The 20,761-nt window shown below is 39.6% G+C and overlaps 1 protein-coding gene across 6 annotated transcripts in view; it reads left to right on the forward strand.

The window, feature by feature from the left end:
- Window positions 1-722: 722 nt before the first annotated feature.
- usp2a (ubiquitin specific peptidase 2a) overlaps window positions 723-20,761 on the forward strand; it is a 47,015-nt gene continuing 26,976 nt past the window's right edge. The window contains exons 1-4 of one of the 6 annotated variants that reach the window (XM_028045085.1): window positions 723-972; window positions 6,304-6,398; window positions 14,583-15,378; window positions 17,794-17,919. In XM_028045085.1, the coding sequence (XP_027900886.1) occupies window positions 14,638-15,378; window positions 17,794-17,919 (867 nt within the window). In that variant the 5' untranslated portion in view covers window positions 723-972; window positions 6,304-6,398; window positions 14,583-14,637. Of the gene's footprint in view, window positions 973-4,826; window positions 4,958-6,303; window positions 6,399-14,582; window positions 15,379-17,793; window positions 17,920-20,761 lie in introns of those variants that run through there. The other 5 variants (XM_028045089.1, XM_028045084.1, XM_028045087.1 and 2 more) reach the window with 5 other exon arrangements.

Below are 20,761 nucleotides of genomic sequence, written 5' to 3' on the forward strand. Positions count from 1 at the left end.
ATTTCTCAGGCAGCCCACATCATTTGGAGAATCAAATTTTGTCAAAAAATAGTAAAATCACATATCTTTGACATGACCCTAGTTACAAAAAAACCCACATATTTTAGACTGTGTTTTGTTTTTGATAAAATATTGGTTTTATACAATTTACTACTAGATTAATTTTTAGGGTATATGACATAATATTCTAACTTTTTGGGAATTACTTGTCAGAAATAGATTTCAGCTTTTTAAAATTTATTTAGTATAGTAATTATGTATAATCATATAATTCAGTATATTAATTACAATACAAAACCTGGTTGAGTGATTTTTTTTTAGCAATAATGAACTACATTTATAGGCAATGTGAGAATTTTATTTATAAAATAAATATAATCATTAAACTGTCAATTTACCTCCTTTATTTTTAAATATTAGCTCAAAGTTACATATATTTAAATCTTTATATTTTTGTTTTAAAATGGGCGATTATTATTATTATTATTATTATTATTATTATTATGCTTTCCAATAAAAGTCTCCTGTAAAAAAACACAGAAATAGCAACGGGATAGATCTCCCACGCGACCGAACGTCGCATATTTTCAATGAAAGGATTCTCTGATGTTTACGTTAGTCGCTATGGTGACGGTGTAGGAGGCGGTTCGCATCTATGGCCAGTGACGTGCTGAGTTTGCTTTGAACCAATCACAGCTTCGCTCCGTGGCCATCCTGACGTCACCGTTAAAGCGAAATGGGCCGTTACTCGGTTGCTGAAACTCTACAACTGCGGCGAAAAGGAGATATGGCTAAACACCAGCGCTCGCCTCGTTAAAGCCTTTTTCAGATTTCTCATCGGTTTAACATTATCGTTTTACTAAAATTAAACCCTGGACCCTGTGGTCTGATAGAAGCGCCGACCAGATAAAGGGGGACTCTGTTGGGGGCGTTTCGGTGCCCGTTTGGATCGGGATGATCTCCAACTGCGGGGTGAGTGAATGCAGTTCCCTTCTACCTCCATAACCCTGATAGGTGCTGTTTCTTCTTACTCTTGACACGTAGCTACTTAGCTTAGTCCCAATACTGGGGCAGAATTTATAGGTAAAAACAACATTAGATTTGAGTGAAACAGAATGTTTGATTGGATTGTATGTTTGTTTGTTTTTTATTCCTTAAACGAAGCTTGCTGTGGGGAACAGCGGTTGGGAAAAACTCGAGAAAGTTCGATGTATTCCTGCTTATTCTTTTCATCTTCACTTATTATATGTAGAGTAAAACGCATCCTTGTGATTTTATTGGTCATATCTATACGGCTAAAGTATGAACAGTGTGTCCCGCAGCAGTGCCTCAGTTCGCTGTCACAGCACAGTTTGGCGCTGTGTGTCTATGCAGCTGTCCTGAATGCGTTTCCATGAGTTACCACTGAGGCGTATTCGGCCTGCTTACACAGCCGTAAAGTGTATACTGGATAGTTTATAAGTGGTGTATTAACTTGGCTGCATCTCCCAGCGGCAGGTTAGAGGAACGTTGGGTTTACGGTTGCCTCTATGTTCTCTCTCGTACCCTCTCTGGCGCTGCATTCCTGCGAGCCTACCCGCTTCCATCACCAGGCAACCCTGCTGATTAGTGATGTGGCGCCCGGAGCCGAGCCGGCTCCTTGTGCCCACTCATAATGAATGAGTGACTCATTCACATGAACAATGGAATTATAATTATTGGCATTATTATTATTATTATTATTATTATAGCATAATAGCAGCACATGTCAAAATATGCATAAGCAGTAAGTAACCATGTAATTAGCACCTTTGTATGGAGTTCATTTCTAGACATTGTTTCAAAAACATCAAATTACAATAAATATAATCTCAAAGCCCTTTACAAGACAACTTCAATCCATGTCACAATAGAATATAATTTCAGTTCTGAAATAATTCAAGTCTTCCCCATACAATCCAACTATATAGTAGCTTCCATATCAGATATGTTAAATTTGTTTCTAATTTTAGTACTGTGCAGTCAAAGTCAATTAATTATCTAATGGCAGCTGGTAAACATTTGTCCACCTAAGGAAGCCCAGATAATTTAATCTTGTTGACTTGGCATCAGTCCTTCATCCTGAGCAAGCATGTGGCCACAGTGGAGAAACCAACAACATTTTTATAGAAAGAAACACCCATCAGAAACAATCTCATTGTTTACAGCTATCTAAAACTTTCTAAAAAAAAATTTCTTTTAATCGGGGGATATAATCAGAAACAGAAATACTTTAAAAAATCTCCACAGGGAAAATTTACGGCAGGCACCTGATTAAAATTTAAGAAAATAAGGCAGTAAAAAGAAAAAAACAAAGAACAAAAAACCCCCAGAAAATTTCATGAAATAATTAAAAAATATATGTTAATCAATGTTGTAACATGGTGTTACGGTCATACAAAATTAAATCTCAAAACTTTTCTGAATTAGAATTGTGTTGCAGAAAGAGCCGCATTTTGTTGGTGAACTGAGCCAAATGAGTCGGATCCTGGAATGGAGACGGAATTGCTATCACTACTTCTGTTGTTCGACTGGTTTTCTTACTAAGGCGCGGAATAACGTTATCTCCTGTGGTCTCCATCAGGCATTCCACCTCTGCTCGCATGTAATCAGTCTGTTTGGTACACTGCTGACATCACGGCACTCGGAGAACCGCCTTGAGTGCTCCGGTACCATCACAGACCCGTCTCCTCTCGGTGTCACGTAACGCTATACGCCGGTTCAGAGCCACTTCGGCACAGAGCTCCGACTGTCTTTTTCCATTGTCATACGCCAGCTATGTCCTCTGGCCAGAGAATACTCGTTTTTATTTGGATCCTGGTGTCGCAGTCCAGGAATGCGTTTCCGGACACACGGAGCCTTCCAAGAGTATCACATTCATCTCGTCACCAACACAAAGTTCTGTAAATTATGTTTTATTTTATATGTTTCACCAACTCAAAAACAAAACAGAATTGTGAAGACCAAATAGTACATTGTAATTGTATTCACCCCCTTTTGCTCTGGTAACATTAAATGAAATCCAGTGCAAACAACTACCACCACCAACATTTGGAAAATCAAGCTCTGATCAGATGAGCCCTGAGTTTAATATTATTTTGGCCTAGAACATTATGTGGAGGGAAAACATCACCCTGAACACACCCTGAATCCCCACAGTGAAGCGTGGTGGTGGCTGCATCATGCTGTGAAGATGCTTTTTGTCAGTAGGGACAGATGTGCTGGTCAGAAGTGACAGAAAACATGGAAAGATAACAATAAACCACATAGCCAGAGGTACAATAGAATGGTTTGCATCAAAGCATATTCATGTCTTTGAATGGCCTAGTAAAAGCCCAGTCCTAAATCTAAGTAGAATTGCAATGGGTTGCAAGCCCTAAGCAGTATGTCCTTTCATATCTCCGCCTCTCCCCACACACTTTCGTCCATCAGCCCTGCGTCACAGAGGTCACCTTCACACGTTTACTAAGTTGGACATTTTCAGGATATGCGCTCACTTCTGGAAGCTGTTGCCATGGCAATATATTTTGCTTATGGGTGGTACTGTAAAACAATTAAAAAAATCATAAAATTATAAATATGCAATAATTATGTATCTGGAACAATGCAAACATGTGCCAGCTTTTTCTATGAAAAAAAATACCTGTAATTTTAACTTTTTTTCCAATATGAAATTCATTCATGAAAAATATATAATTCATCCTAAAATTGCTAAAATACTCTGATTACTCTGTGAAAATGTGAAATTAGATCAACTTATTTTCAACTCTCTAGATTTAACTCCTTTTCAACAAAAAAGCAAATCATCATTTGTACAAAATGTAATTCAAAAATTACCTGAATCTAAAAACTCATCAAAATATATAAAGCTTGTCATAAAATTTCCAAGATATTTTCAGATGACATTGTCTATATCCGGCATAGTGAAAGCCTGTCACCATAGATTCAATATTTTTCAACTTAAAAATTGCCATCTGTCATTTCAAATAATAATGCCAGTAACAACCCAAATTATAAAAAAATCACAAAATGCATATTCTACATTGAAATTCCAAAAATATTCGTAGATGACCGTGTCTACAGGAGAAACAGTTTGAAATGTCTCATGTACCTAGATACAATGCTTTGTCAATGAGAAAATATTTTTTTAGAAAAATGTATAAAAACCTATAGTTCATCAACAAATTACCAAAATATTCTCAGTTGGTTATGTATTTATGTTAGGACTGTGGCTAAAATTGTAAGTACACAAAATACTCTCCATCCAGTGTGACCATCCAGTTATAAACACACATATTCATGTTATTTGTTAAAATTTTAGAAACCTTGCATTATTTTCCTTCCATTGAACAATTAAGGCACTGCTTTATGTTGATTTATCATATATAATCTCAATACAATTATTTTGAGTTGGTGATTGTAACATGACACGTGGAAAAAAAATAGCCAGGGATTTGAATACTTTTGCAAGGAACCCTAAAAATGCAAAAAGGGGTTTGATCAAGTCACTGAATAGTCAGAATACATAATAATTAATCTCCGCTAGCTCAGTTGTAACATCCTTACAGTGGCAATGTTTCAGAGGAACTTAGTGGATGAATCACAATCCACTGAGGTGCATTCTTAACTTTTCAAGATGATTTCTGGCATGTTTTTAGTGTTTGCTCCAGCAGAGCTCTGGAAATCACCTCTGGCCCGCCTGGCTTCCAGAAAGTTTTAACGCTAGTCCTTTAAGAGTAAAGTGGAATGCCAGAGGAGCGTCGAGAGACCTGTGGAGGTCACGGGCGTCTGCTATATTTACCGGCTCTGTAACCTGATCCGTGGCATTCTGGACAGCCGTGCTCACCCTATCTATCCTCTTGCTCTGTGGGTCCACAGCGTTCCGAGTGGCGCCCCTATTGCGTTCTGTCCATAGGCCCGGCTGCTCAGAACAACAAGGGTGAGCCTTCTCAAACCTCCATTTGTCTTCCTGCAGGTAACCTGCTTGGTTCTGGTCTCAACTGTTTGCTCAGCTTTTAGTGATCTTCTATGAGGAGCTGGGCTGAGGGTTGGGGATAATATTTCAGAGTTCCAGATTTTTCTCGCATGAGTACAAGAAGCTTTGCTTTAAGTATGACGGTAATAAGCTGCTGCATGTTTTCTTTCTAACCTACTCGACTAAACAGTCCTTGTGTGAGCTTAAAGGGGCAACTTTTCTAGATTTGATTGTAGGATCTCAAGTGTCCATCACCACTCTCTAATTATCGCTCGTTCATTTAAAGTTGAATGTGTCTGCTGTAAAGTTAAGCTTCTAGCTGCTTCACTTCTCTATTTATAGGACTTCCAGGCAAGTTCCTCACACACTATATTTGTCACCCATGGAAAGGTTTTCTCTCATGTTAGCTGTCATTCTGCACACACAGTGCCGTGAAAAAGGATTTCCTCCTTTAGATTTCCTCTGTTTATGATTTTTTTTTTTAGCACTTAAATGTTTCCAATTAACATCTGATAAAGTAGTAAATGCAAAAAGCACTTTTCAAATGATTTATTAAAGCAAAAAGGTCTTCAAACCAATCTTATCAAATATGAGAGATTAATTCACTTGTGGTCTAATCATAAATTAACCAGAGTAAATCACATTTCTTCTGGTTCAGTTTCAGTGGTCACACGCAGACTTGGTTACTACTAGAGCTGTAGAATCAAGAAATCGCGTCAACTGAACCTGTCTGACAACAGATGGGGTTTTAGCCTCGGTTGAAAGGAATTCAGTATTTCACAATTTTTGTAGTTTTCTGGAAGTTGGTTCCAGATTTGTGGTGCATAGAAGCTGAATGCTGCTTCTCCATGTTTGGTCCTAGTTCTGGGGATACAGCATAAACTAGACTCAGAAGACCTGACTGGTCTTGAGAGTTGATACAACGACAACAACTCCTTAATGTTTTTTTGGTTGTAGACATTCTAACAGACATTTTATGATCTATTCTCCAAGGCAGAGAGCCAATGAACTGGGGTGATGGGCTCTATCTTCCTGGTTTTAGTGCGAACTCAAGCAGCAGCGTTTTGGATGAGGCTGCTTCAGAAGCTTGAGGACTGTTTGTAATTGATGGAACCATGAATTCTGTTCCCTCTACCAGAAATATCTAAAGCAGAATGTCTGACCATCAGTTTGTAACCTTAAACTCCATCACATTTGGATTAACACCCAGAAGTCCACCTGTTGCACTATTTTCTCTCTTTTTCATTGTATTTGCTTTACACTCTGATCCTGTGTTCTCACTCATTTGGCATGTCTGTGTTTTTTCACAGGGGTGATCTCTGTGTTTAAACTGTGGGGTGGCATCAGTAGGATGAGCTGCCACTAAACCCATGAAGTCTGACGCACACTGCTACAAATACAGCAGGTACCAGCTTCCCAAACAAATAAATGATAAAAATATAAGTAAAGCGTTTTTATCATTTACACTTCAGTTTTTAAAGTTGATCAGAGTTTCTAGGAGCTTCTAATTGGTCACCCATGACTGTTTATCTGGAGCATAAATACGAAGGGGAAGAGAGTGTATTTCTTTTAGGCTGGAATGGGGCCCCATATTTATCTTGCCTCTACACACAGTGAGCGGGATTGGGACAAAAAGCTTTAAAGGTCACTGCTAGGAGAACTGCAGCAAAGAGTAGCATCTTCTTCTTGCCAAGTTTCTATAACAACTGTCAGACACTGTCTACATGGCAACCAGTTGTTTGGGAGTGATACCAGAACAACGTCTGCCATCAAAAGTGTAATGCTGTCCTAAGACTTTAACTAGAATGTTGTGCTCTGGTCTGATGAGACTCACATTGAGCTTTTCAGTAGCACTTCAGCTGGGCTTGGGTTGAAACAAAGGTTTTAAAAGCACTTCTTGTTCACTAATATGTATGCTTGAAGGTCTGTGATGCTGATTCTTTCAGGGCCCTGAAAGCATGTTTTGTGTGCAAGGCACCATGAGCTCTTGAAATAGCTGGAGATTCAATGGTCACTTTAAAGCCGTTGAATATGTTCACAAACCCTTATTTTAGGTTACATATTTTTATTTATTGGTTATTAATTGGCATACATTAGTTTTCTGATTTAGACATTAAAGAGTTTGTATTTTTGTCAAAAAAAAAATTATTTTGTTGATCATGATATACTTTTTATTAACACTGCAAATAAACAAAACCCAGTCCAGCCAAACAATCGGTCAATATAAGCTGTGTTGTTGCTTAAAACGTTGGATGAAAAGTAACAAGTTACTGCAGCAACATTTCCGCCATAATCTAGATGAGATCCAAAAATACCAAATCCTCCAGGTACCGCAGGTCACTGAGAGCGCTGACAGGCTGGATGGTTGAATGAATCATCCACCTGATGGTTTCAACTGATGTCAGCAACAGCTTAATTAAAAGCAGGATTCGTTTTTTTTAATTATAGAGGACACATTCTGTAAATCTGAAGATTACAATTCTCTTGTCCAAATCATCTGTACTTGAGAAAGTGTTAATAGAAGTTGTTAGGGTTATTGTCTCTTATTTTTTTTTAAATTATAACATCCATCAGCCTCAGTAAGTGGATCAGCAGAGATTGATAAGCTTTTTAATTAGTAATGGAATGTAAATGACCAAATGATTGTGTCAATGAATAAAGAATGAAGTTGGTCATGTGCAGAGGGTGCAGCAGCAGTAACTGCAGCCCACAGATCCTGTCCTCTGCACTGTAGTCACGGCCTTGTGCGTGAGTCACCAACAGATGGTGGTAGTGATAAATGCTAATGGCCTTCTTCCCCTCCAGGTTCTTATTGTTGTCAAATCTAGGCTGTGTAGTGAAGACTGTAGTAGGCGGAGATTCAGAAAAATTTGTTTGGAAGATTTTGAGCATGTGCTCTGTTTTGCAGGTATTTAAAGGCCATTTGCTGTGAAGTCTGTTGTCTCCTCTTTGAAATCAAGACATATAGGCAGGCACCTGCTTAGCAGAATTGGTGGTCTAGGTAATGTTCGTTTCTTACTTAGAGGTGGAAGCAGTTTACTACTTTAGTGACTTCTTTAGGAAATGGTTGTGCTAAATTTTATTTGGTGTTGTCAGAGTAGAGAGAGATGAATCCTAATGACACTTTTTTAAAATAAAATAAAAAAATTAAAACAATGTATTCTTGTCTTACAGGTCACAGTTAGATGTTGTGTTCTGTTGCTCTATTAAATAATTTGCCAATAATACACATGGCAAAATGTGGAAAGGTCTAAGGTGAGAACCAATAAGACCAGTTAGAATTTATGTATCTTAGTGATGGTCAAAGTCAGTGATGGAAAAATACTTTGTTGGGCCAAGTGTGGCATAAAGCTGCACCAAGTCACATGTTGCTGATGTGGATTGGTTTGTAAATCCACAGGAGCCCAGTTGAGCATCTCAGTGTAACAAGAAGATCAATATCATGTAATCCACCTGTCAGTGTTCTTACGTTTGGCTCAATGAAGGTCTGGTCGATGAGGTGAAGAAAAGTCTGTTTTATTTGAGACTGGCTGAATCAGTGCCACAGACATGTTTGCATAACAAGACATCGCCTACCAGCAACTTCAACCAGATGTTGTGATAGCTCTGTGCCTGTCACAGCTCTTTAGGTGAAGCAATGTTTTTCTTCATCTTCCTACATATTGCTGACTTGGAAACTGTGAAATTAAAGCAGCCATGCTATCTAAAAGCCAAGGTGGTGGGCAGATCAACAGCCTCGGAAAGGCTCAAAAACCAGAATCAAGCAATAAAGGTTGAACCAATGATTTTATAACAGTGATTATTACACTTTATTGTTTATTTATGGTCTCCTCAGAAAGATGTCGCAGTAACACACTTAAAATGATTTTGGTGACACAAACATCTGCTGTCTATAATTTTTAAGACAACAGGAAAGGAAAGACACCTTCTGGAATAAAAGGTGATTTTCTAGCCATAAACCAATACTGTGTTTCACAGTGTTTCCGACCGTTCTGAGGAGCGTCAGACTGAGAAACAGTTCGTATAAGCTCAACAAATGTTCAGTTCCACTAGCTTTTTGCCAACTCTGCCGCTAGTCTGGAGGAGCTGAGTGGGGCAGGTGTGGGAAGGGGTGTTCTGTGAGGCGAAAGCTCAGCTGGAGATTGCAGCTCCAAGTAGGAGCTTTGTGCTAATTGTTAGGGCTTTGTGGGGGCAAGCATTCAGGTAACCCAAATGGCTGCCAGGGGAGATTAAAGGATTTCTCAAACATGGATGAAAGAATCAAAGCAACACTCCAGGTATGTTCTTGATGGAAGAATAACACAAAATAAAGCTCAAAAAAGTTGATTAGCTTTTAATTGGAAAGGTTTTTACTCAGGTTTTCAGCACCACTTTTACATATGCTTGCTCACACATTTTAGTTCTCTTTATTTGTAATCTTTGTAGATCAGGCCCCAAGTATAGCTTTTGGGAAAGGCATCCCAGAGGTACATTTGAATGAACTACATTTGAATGAACTACAGATATTGCTCATGTCTCAGCAATATCTGCTGAGAAATGAGACCAAGTTCAGGTGGGTTTTTTTTATCATGCACAGTGCTGTTTGGGTAAAACCAAAACAATTACATCAGAATAAACAGCTGCTGTCAAAGCACAGTGGTGGAGGAGTGAAGGTCTAGGCTTGTTTTACAGCTGCAGGTCCAAAGTGTCCTCCTACCATTGAGTTGACCATAAACCTATCTATTCACCGAATGTAGTCTTAAATCAAGTCTTCTGTCTCTCACATTTTTAGGGCACAATGACCTAAAAGTCATTTTGACTTATGTCAAAATGAGTCATAAACAAGAAAAATAATCAGTTGTACAGAACGATATGTGAAAAAGACAAATCAAAGTGCCCTGTCAAAGTCCAGACCTGAACCTGATTAAAATGCTGTTGTGGGAATCTAACAGCGTTGAGCAGAAAGCAGTATCTGCAAACTTCAATGAATTCATGCAATGTTGAAAAAGGAGTGGGTCAAAATTTGTCCTTGACATATAAAATTTTACTCCGTACAAAAAACGACTACAAATAGTTATTGCTTCTGAAGGTGAGTGTAGAAACTGTTGAATCATGGGTTAGTCTTGGTTTACACTTGACTTTGTTATTTGAATAAATAATGATGGTGAGGAAATCTGTTTCTAGGTCAAACCCTTAAACTGAAGCAGAGTTTAATTCTATTTGGATGCAACTCTGTGTCTAGTCAGTTTCCCATTTAGTTCTCCTTTTTATCATATCACTACAGTTTCAGCCCACTCTGAGCAAATATTACGCTGAAGAAATATTAAGAAAGAAGCAAGAGTTGAAGTTCATGTCTGCTCTTCTGCAGTTTCGGAGGACCAAGATATAAAAGCCATTGCTGATATTGATATTTATCATTGGTTTGTGCAATTTCACATGGACTTATATTGTTGGCCTTTTGGAGTAAAATTTTGGAGATCATAAATGAGTCATGTTCTTCTGTGACAGCCTTGTTAGTCTGAATGAATTTACTTCTTTCTCGCAAATATTTGCATTCAGCGGCTGAGCTGAATGCCAAATGCAGTGTTACTTTGTCCACTGGTATTGGATTGATACTAGCATGATTCTATTTTTTCTTGGTCGTTGGGTAGATTCATACTAGCTGAGCATTGCTCTGGGATCCAGTTCCACATATTCAAAGTGAGGTTCGTAAAAAGATTTTGGCCCAGTTCTCCGAAACTTGCCCCGTAGGTGAAACCTCATCTCTCCATCTCGATGCCAGTAGGCAGCTGCTAGAAACCTCTCTTGGACTGCTCCAATGCAATCATCTCTGCCACTCAGTTGAAATATTTTTAATAGCGATGTCCTAAAAGCTTGGTGCACCCATTACATTTCTTATGTAATGGGTGCCAGTGGTCTGATCTCTTTTTTCCCCCCCAGCTGTATAGAGGCTTGCTGGTCAGAAATCTGTAATTTTCTTTGTCTGAAGAAAGGACAAGAATGTAGCTACCAGTCTGCAGCTCTGATAGAAAGTTTAAATTGGCCATAATTTGTTGCTACTGTAGCCATGGTAACTGCCGGTTAGCACTGCCTCAGGAGAGGCTGAAAATGTAGAATAGCCAGAATGTGTAAGTGTGTGAGTTTTTGTTCCCGTTGTAACATGTGCAATTCATACACTATAATGATTATTTGGCAAATTCAGTGTGCCTATGTTCCAGTTCACTGCAGTACTGTATAGTCGCACCCCCTGAACACTTTCACATTGTCATGTTACAGCGAAAAACTATGTGGTGTATTGCTGTTTTTGTGCCAGCACATAACTGCAAAGTAAAATAAAAATTATACATGATTTAAAAAATTGTTGACAGGTGAAGTCAAACAAATCTGACTCTACTCTAATACCATAAGTAAAACTTAATGCTACTAATTCCTTTCAAAAGAAGGCTGGATAGCCTTTTGGAAGAAAAGCCCATGATAAGTCAGGAGGAGTTGCAGAGATTCTCTGCTCAGGTGGGAGAAGCTGTCCATAGGACAACATCACTCTACAAGTCAAACCTTCATGTACTGTGGCAAGAATTAAGCCCTTATTAAAGCGGCAGCATTATGAACTTTCCTGACACATAGTGCAATTTTATAGTACTATCAAGTAACTGTGTTACTTACGTTGTTATAAAAATTCTGGACATGTCAAACATAACTTCACAATTTGATGACTTGACAGTTGATCATCTGAACACCTACAGGAACTGGGTTCTTGTTTGATTGGGGACAGATCTGGGACTTTGAACATGGCCAATATAGTCCTTAGACAGGTGGACATGTTTTGTCTTGGTGAAACACTGAAAGAATATAGCACAGTATGGTACTCCCAGAATAAAGCTAATGTGTCCCTTCACAGCATTATTGGTCATTTTTATCCTCTTTCCACATGATGATAAAATGTGGTAATTAATGCAGAACAGCGAGCCATCACTGAAAACAACAGGACCCCACTCACCAGTCCCACCCGTTCAAGCATAGCCATCTCTGCTTCGCTCTGCACATCATGGGACAGGGAACCTGCAGCAAGGCTGAAGCCAGTCACTGAGCCACCCTGTGGGTGAGATGGGGTGGTGTAATTAGTCCAATATCTGTCTCCAGATGGCAAGCGCAGATGTTCTCTCATGGTCAGTACACAATATGGCAACCCTTATTCTAGTATGGATATCTTAAGCAACTGGAACCTTCATGATGTGTGTAGATTTCCTCTCATCTCCATCGGTCCTAACTAGTGATTGTTAATTATTAGTTTATTTTTATTGTTCAAATTTGTTTTTTTAAATAGCGTTATTAAAACTTTAGTCAGGGCATTTAACACTTGGTCAATATCAATGTGATATTCGTGATATCACATTGAAAAGTGAAGCCAGAAGATGACTTTGTCCTCTCAGATTCAGTAACATTAGAGTCCATATAATTCTTCCTTTTTGTGTCAGAATGCTAAAACCAAAACAACCCTGCCAAACTATAGAGGATCACTCTACTTACAGTATCTTCATCATCTGGCTTCATCTGTTTGAACATGGCCTGCTTCTGCATATGTTGGCCTGCCTCCATCTGAGTGCTCATGTACCTGGTTCGGATCCATTGGCTGAATTATTGATGAAACCTTTTGATGTTGAAAAACAGATTGAGAGAGACCATAAGAAGGCTATGCCAATATAGAGGAGAATATTCTGAAAAAAGGAAGCCCACACTCACAGAGGGATGAAGGAAGAGCAGGAGATAATAGGAAGCAGTAAGAGAGGCGAGAAGAGAGCAGAAAGAGTGAGGTTAAAGAAATAGGAGCCTCCCTGGACGAACTCAACACGGATGAGCAACATCAGATACTTTTATTTATTCAGATGCTTCTGCACATGTGAACAGAAGCCTCTCTGAGGCTTGACAGCAACAGTAACATTCTAGGCTGCCAGCCATTACTTCCACCACACACAGACTTCACCTGTATTCATCTGTTGGAGAGACATCTCGGTGGTTGGTGATGGGGAGAAAATATTCAGCTTGATGCATCAAAATAATCTGTTTAATCTGGATTTAAAGTTAAAGTTTTGTGAAATAAGGGTTCTTGTTGACTTTTCCAGCAAACAAGATTTAAATCACAAGGGAACGTTTTCCATAGCGGCATGCACACAGCCCCATGAGTTAATATTTTGTTGAACCACCTTTCCCTGCAATTAGGCATCTATAAGTCCAGTTCATCACTGCCAGCCTTTCACATCTAGGCAGACCTTTTTCCGTTTCTACTTGTTGTTGCCAAGTTGCTCCAGATCAGGGATAGAGGGCAGCTGTGAATATCAATGTTCAAGTGTTGGTAGAGATCAACTTTAGGATTTAGGTATAGGCTTTGACTGGACACATGAATATCAGTTTATTTTTTTTTGTTACCTCAATAGATAAACGTCTGCCAAAATTTCACAATGTGAAATAGGCCAAGAGCCAAGAGAGAGATTGCAGCACTGTTGGAGTGAAATTGTGCTTATTGGGTAATTACACAGATCCTATTTGAAAGAAGGCAAACATTTTAAATGCAAACATTATAAAGGTATAAAAGCATTTTCTCAAATTGTAAATGTAAACTCTTGATATTTGGCATTTTAATTCCTGCATATGTACTGGTTTGAACTAGAGTAAATCTGGATATGAAGAAGAGAAACTTTAAACAAAAGTATCAATACTTGAAAGTATCAATCCAATACTAATACTAACCTTGACATCAATAGCATAGAGATATTTAGATTGATATGTCCAGCCCTATTATACACTAATATGTCATACTTTTGTGCATAAAAAATCCAAAATGACAAAGTGGAAGACTTTTACAAGACACTGAAAATTGCAGTCCTGTGTTTTTTTTTTTTAAATGTCACAGTTATAATGCACCTGGGCTAAACCAGAACTAGAGGTTGGAGAACTCTGATGAAAACTGACTCTTAGATTTCAGCAGGAAGACTCCAGGCAAACCTCGATGTGTTTGCTTTAAATACCTTTCAAGAACTGTGAAGCTGCAGTTGCGATATTTCTAGTGAGTGGTTGCCAAGGTTACTAAGTGTGTGGTTAGTGGAGTAAGATCTGCAGTGCCAGGTCCAAGTTTTGTCCAGTTGCCAGCTGGATAAATGCACCAGCTTGCTCTTGCAACTCCCCAGTGAGCTAAGGAAGAGATTCCATCACCTTTCACCTGTCCTTCCAGTCTTAATCCTGTTCCTGCTGTATTTTGAAACAGTCATAAAAAGCAGCTGGATAAAAGCTGATGTGCCATGAATATTGGGAGGAACTGTAGGCTGCAGTACGGTGATCAGTAATAAATGTAGGTAAAGAGGCTCGAATATTGATGAAATCCTAAAGGCAGGGTGATGAGTGCGTGAATGGGTCAGTTTTTGCTTCGGATAATGCAGACTGACAGCAGATGTGATGTGATGGCAGATAAATTCCTGAATCATTCGTTCAGAGCTCAGGGGAGGCACAGATAAATAATGGGCTGACTCCTGCCTGCTATGTTGCTGTGGTGTTTGTATTGATTCCATTGTTGCTGATGAACTAATACAGTGCTTGTGTCTCTTTGCTGTGTCTGCAGTCGATGCAGTCTTCCAGAGGCTCCCCCTGGCTGAAAAACCAGCAGCAACAGCAGCATGTCCCGCGTCTCCTCCACCCCCAAACGCTATGCTGGCTCCTCCTACACCAGCCACTATAGCTCCTACAGCCCCTCCCTGACCCCGGGCCTCAGCACCTATAGCGAGCGGGACCGGCTGTCCACCTATAGGTCCCCCAACTCCACTTCCTCCTCAGGATACTCGTCCAGCTACCTGAGCAGCTCCGCCGCCCGCGGCCGCAACTACAGCGCCTCCTCGGACCCCGATAGAGACCGGGGTCGAACTATCCCTCGCACCGACATCCTCGGGAGTAGCAGCAGCAGCAGCAGCATTAACAGCCGACGGAGTGAGAGCCTCAGCAGAACCCCCGTCAAGAGCTACGGATCTTCAGGTCTGAGTGGGGGGTCCGCCTACTCAGGCTACAGCTCCTACCAGTCCAACTACCTCGCTTCTCCACCGTCGGCCTCCAGCATCTCACTCAACAGAAGAAAGTCTGTCTCCCAGAGTGACCTGAGCAGGGACTTGTCCTCCCTGAGCCTCAGAGATGCATCCTCCTCCTCCACCCCATCCTCCTCCACCAGTGCCCTACGTAGCTACCACAGTCGAACTAAAGACGTGCCCGAGTCGTATGACATAGGCTCCAGATCGGGCAGCTCGAGCCTGTTGCGGAGCTCCACTCAGGAGGCCTTCAGTAGCAGCAGCATCAACAGAGCATATAGCTCCTCGACATGGGAACCAAGCAGCAACGGGATGTCTGACACCCCGCGCAGGAATTCCACAGTAAGTCCTCTGTTTTTCTTCTTCTTCTGCTTTTACATGATGTGTGCTCATCCAGATATGATCAATAAGAAAACTGATGGAGGCTGAGTAGAATCCAAGCTGCGGTATTTGCCACTGATGTCCTCTGCCCTGCTTTGCTTTTGTTTTATTGAGTCCCCGTGTTGTAAGGGAAAGCTTAGTATACTCACATTGCAACTGATAAAAGTGTTTCTTGACCAGGTGGGGGCGCTGTTGGTCAAATTACTTTGAGTTTCCTGTGAATACCAAACATATTGATTTACTTGACTTTCTATGGAAATATTTTGAACCTCTAAATAGAAAGTCCAGATTGTCCCGCCCCCCTATATTATGTGGAGTAATTGAGTGTGTGTAAGTAGCTTCAGTACCCATAGTGATAAAATTACCTCTTCGACACTTGATGCCTGTTAAAGCCAGCAATTATCTCACTCTCTACTTTCCTGAGTGAGCTTGGTCTATCGGCCACTCTGGCCTCACTGAGTTCAGTATTTATGAGTTTCCTTGGCAAACATGAGATCAGTCCTGCAGGGTGGCAACATTGTACATGAAAGAGTTGGAAAGTAGTTTTTTGTTTTTTTTATTACAATTTTTTTAAATGATTATTTTGTATGTTTGTGTTCTTATTTAGGGGTACCGTGTGAGCTTATGTGAAAATGTATCACACGCAACTGAAATTAATTAATGTTTGCTTTAGTCATTTGTTTGTTTGGATTTATTTAGTTTCATCTCCAACATTTTCTTGAGATAAAACTATATATATACAGTATATGTGTGTGTGTTTATATATCATGTGATTGCATGCTTTTATTTGATATTTTAATAGCACATTCATATCAGTTTTGATTAATTATTTTCTTTACCTTGGAAGTTGTTACCTCCTTAGGTTTAAAGGCAATAATTTGCAAGTATATTAATGGCTTTCTGTCTAGCCATTTATTGAGCAAAGTGGCATTCTGGATATTGTAGTTTGTTCTGTTTAATGGATAATGGTTGCCCGGTGAGGGAGCTGTCTGGTCTGCTGCCAGTGTAGTAGAATTAATATGTTTACATTTGAGCTTTGCACATTATACATAAATGTTGTTGACTGTTATGTGAACTAAGAAATGTCACCTGGTGGACTGTGTAAACAACAGCTGAACTTTAGGCTTCCAGCATGTATTTAGAAGCAACACAGCGTGTAACAGAAACCTAGTGTGATTTCCTTGTTGAGTTGCTAACAGTGTATGGTGGTCCTCATATAAACTTAATAACAAGCATAGCTTCAGACAGAAACAACCGCACATGTCAAAAGCATGGGTTCACTGCACACTTGTGTGTAGTGCAAATATATGGGTGACACTGTCACACAGATTAAATGGGTGGTTGTTTACTGTGTCCTGTCCAATATGATGTGCACTGTCCAACACTGATGAATTTGATGGTGAATCTGAGGAGACCGTTGGTGGTTGCTGTCTTGTGACTGAAGACCATCTTTGAGATCTGATCAGCCACTGTACGGCTGGTTCCTGAAACCAGAGCTGGGTCACGTCAGGTCAGCCATCTTCAAGCAACATATTGAAGCTGGTTTATTGTCTGGGTTTCAACCTGATTGTGAAGATCCAGCTATTTGTCCTTTTCGAGCCTGGAATGATTATTCCACAAGTTATTTCAGCTAAGAAGAAGAAGAACTATATGTTAACAAAGAACTGTGTGCAACACAATTTGTTTCTGGTGGAACTTGATTAAGAGGTTTCTCGAGCTAACTGCATTTGAATCAAAATTCTATATAATTGATAAAATAAGCAATATTCTCAATTTAATTCAGTTTAATGGGTCATTAAGAAGCCACCACAGTGTTGAATTAATGACCATTCAGGGAATAAAGGCTTGATAAAGACATTAAAGCTCAAGAACATTCAAATGTTATTCAATAATGATCATAAAAAGTAATCTGACGTTGATAAGTTTAAACTGTCATTGTCAAAAGAAACAAAACAATTTGACCAAACAAATACACTTTTTTTTAAAAATTACTAATATATTAAACACTTCACTTATTACGAACAAGTGGAAAGCAGAATAATGTCAAAAATCTAAACAAAACAATGAACTTTCTGTATGGGAACAGGCAAAGAAACAAGGGCTGTCACAAACTGGCTTAAGCAGGTTACCTGGTCAGCTTACCTGGACTTCTCTGGAAAGCAACGTCTCTCCTGGTAGCTCAGTCCATGCCCTCCTTAGTCAGCCGGCACAGTAACAGGAGTTTGGTTCACCGTATTTCAAAAAAAGGGGGAGTATTCCCCTTACTGAAAAAAAAGCTTTTGAGGCAGATGGCCGTCATCCAAAAACTTCCAACTGTGCCCTCTCTCAGGAGGCTTCTCCTTGATTCTTTGTCCTTGTTGTGCTTCACACCAACAGGTGAACCTCATCAGCTTATTCAAGTCAGTGTGCACCTCTCCATGGTGGTGGATTTGCTGCTGCAGGACATATGAGCACCAGACAGCTGTACCACATATTGTTTCTCAGCCAAGACCAGTACAAAATGTAGGGGAATTTTCCAAAACTCTTAACAGCTACTTAGATATATTCATTGGGAGAATGAGCTCATTTGTCCTTTGTGGATTTTAGCACCTTAGCAAGTAGGTTCCAATTAAAAACCAACAAGCAATTGGATCCATTTCCCACAGATATGATTGTAGATTGTGTCATGTTCACATTCAATACCAACAAATGAAATTATATAGTTGTTTCAACAGGAGCACACAGAATAATAGTTTAAGCCTCACTGTAGTCAACTTGTTTAAGACACAAGGTACAGTGGAAAATGCCTTCCATGTTTAAGGAAGCAGCTTGTCTTTTTCAACTTGTGATTACCGTTTAGTTTAAAGATGCAATTCACACAGGGGAAGAGATTTAATTAATTTTAAGATGACTAATCTCACATGAATTAGAGTTGCTAATTCAGACACTCCAATAGCAAAATAGCAGGACTAGTCATCTCCAGGCCATAAAAAACAGGAACATTTTCCAAAGGCTAGCTATAGCCTTTAATATATGTTGACATTTAAAGAAGTCTGTCACAAATATTAAAATAAGAATGTTAAAAAAAAGAATAGTGTTCTATTTGCTTTCAGATTCTGAATGGAATCTGAAATAAAGAATTAAAGGATAGTCTTCCTTCTTTATTATTAAACAGCACCACACAATGCTTCCACTACCTTGCTTGGCAGTGAACATTCTTTTTGTCATTGTGGCTAAACAGCACAACCCTTGTCTTGTTTGAGCAGCAACCTTTTATCCATGTGGACAATTATAAAGTACAATGACTGATAAACCCATTTCCAATCTTGTCCTAAATGAAAATCTGAAGCACATCTGTTCTCTTCTGCCTTTTTTTAAATGCCATCTTGTCTAACCATACATCTAAGCAACTATCACCTGTCCTAAATCACTCCTGTTGTGTGCATCCACTCCACCTTCAGTCCATTCTTCACTTCCCTTGTGCAGTATCCATATTTAAACTCCTCTGTCTCTGTGTTTATACCACTAAAATGTAATAGATGTCTCAATTTCACTGCTCCACAAAAGTAATTGAAGGGAGTTTATCAACCAGAGCTTGTCTAATACATCCTAGTTCTCTTCTTATTTTTTCCCACTTTCCAGCAACTGCAGTCCATCTAGTGATGCATCCATACAGTCCTCCCCCCCTCATTGGAACATGAATGTTTACAGCCACATATACCAGGATTGAAGACTATCCTAAAATAGGTTTGGCAGAGCCAGGTAAATCCAATCCTGGTGGTTTCTTAGAACTTTGCTGAAGAAAAACAGCAGCTGCGTGTGCTGTTGTGCTTCAGTGATGAGTAAGACAAAGTGGATGACACAGCTATCTTTGTTTTTTCTGCAGATTAATCAAATCCTCTGATCAAACCTGGTCAGAGTCCATCTTCTTGTTGTTGCTTTAAAATTCTTAGAAATTTTCTGATGATTAGGTTCAGCATTTTTACTCGGTAAACAGCACATTGTGAGTGTTTACTATACAAACATGCAATAATTAGGGGTATAACGACACTTGTAGCTCACGAGACAAGGCAGTACATAATGTTGAGTTCATTAGAATGAGACACATTAGATTCACAGGTAGAGTACAACTCACGAGTTACAAACTGTGATTTAAAGATTAGGAATCTGTGTACAACAGTGGCAGTTCATGGAGACATTAGGAAATGTAATAGCTCTTCCCTGAATCAGACATAGCACTCCCCTCCAAGAAATGTATTTTTTTTCCTGTGATGAAAATATTTATATAAAATTTGATTCTGATTATATTTAACGTAGATACAAAAATAATTCCATAATAATTTCCAGGCAGAAAGACCAATTCTGCAGAAATAGCCATCAAGTCTGTAAGACGCTCAGAGAAGTTTCAAGAAAAATTTCAAAACATGCATTCTGCTTGTTTAGGGCTGAAACGATTCCTCGAATGATTCGAGTACCTCGATTATTAAAATTCCTCGAGGAAAATATTTCTGCCTGAGGCTTCATTAATTTATGTTTTATTATTTAGCGCACCGTGTTTCGGCGGGGACATTATTTGCTGTGCAGGGCTCTCACTTCCGCCTATGAATTTTTCACGAAAGCTAAGTGTTAGCAGCATGAGGTCCAATTTTCAAGTTCGCCCATGGGGATTTTATTGATTGATGATAATGCCGGGTTTTTCATCGCTTTGGGGGGAACCAATAGGCATTCTTAAAATGACTGACGCGATCCCTGGAGTACGACACCCTTTCTCCTCAGCTAGCTGCTGGTTCAGAGTGAACAGCGGGAAGAGCGCAGCAGGAGTATTTATACAGGTGAGCGGATAGACTGAACACGGCGGGCGGCTGAGTAGTTGATGTTTACAGTGTAAGTGTAGCTTTACTGACGAACCGCACAATAAATTTTATATCATCCAGGTCTGAGCAAACGGGTGGCGGAGCGCATCGTGACGGTACATAGCTGGTAGATAAGTTTCAGAGTGTGACGAACGAAGGTGCCAAATTCCGATGTTAACAAGGACACAAAAGCTATAAATGCCTGGGCAAGGCATACCTGTCAAGTCTCCCGTTTTGGCAGGGAAACTACCGTTTTTTACCCCCCTTTCCCGCTGTGCTCCAGTATTAGCATTTTACCGTAAATATTCCGTATTGCTCCCCCCCTCGGGTATTTCGTTCGTTCTTTTCGTCTGTCCCAAGCAAGCGCCCCACCCAAGCTTGACAGGTATGGGGTAAGGTGAGAGTTCAACTATTAAACTGGAGATGAACACATAAACTAAAAGCTGGAGTATAGACATTTTTTTATAAGTGTACTTGTGAGCTTGCCTCTTAATATTAAATTGAATATAATT

The sequence above is a fragment of the Xiphophorus couchianus genome, chromosome 18, assembly GCF_001444195.1.
Source record: "Xiphophorus couchianus chromosome 18, X_couchianus-1.0, whole genome shotgun sequence".
NCBI classification, from domain to species: Eukaryota; Metazoa; Chordata; class Actinopteri; order Cyprinodontiformes; family Poeciliidae; genus Xiphophorus; species Xiphophorus couchianus.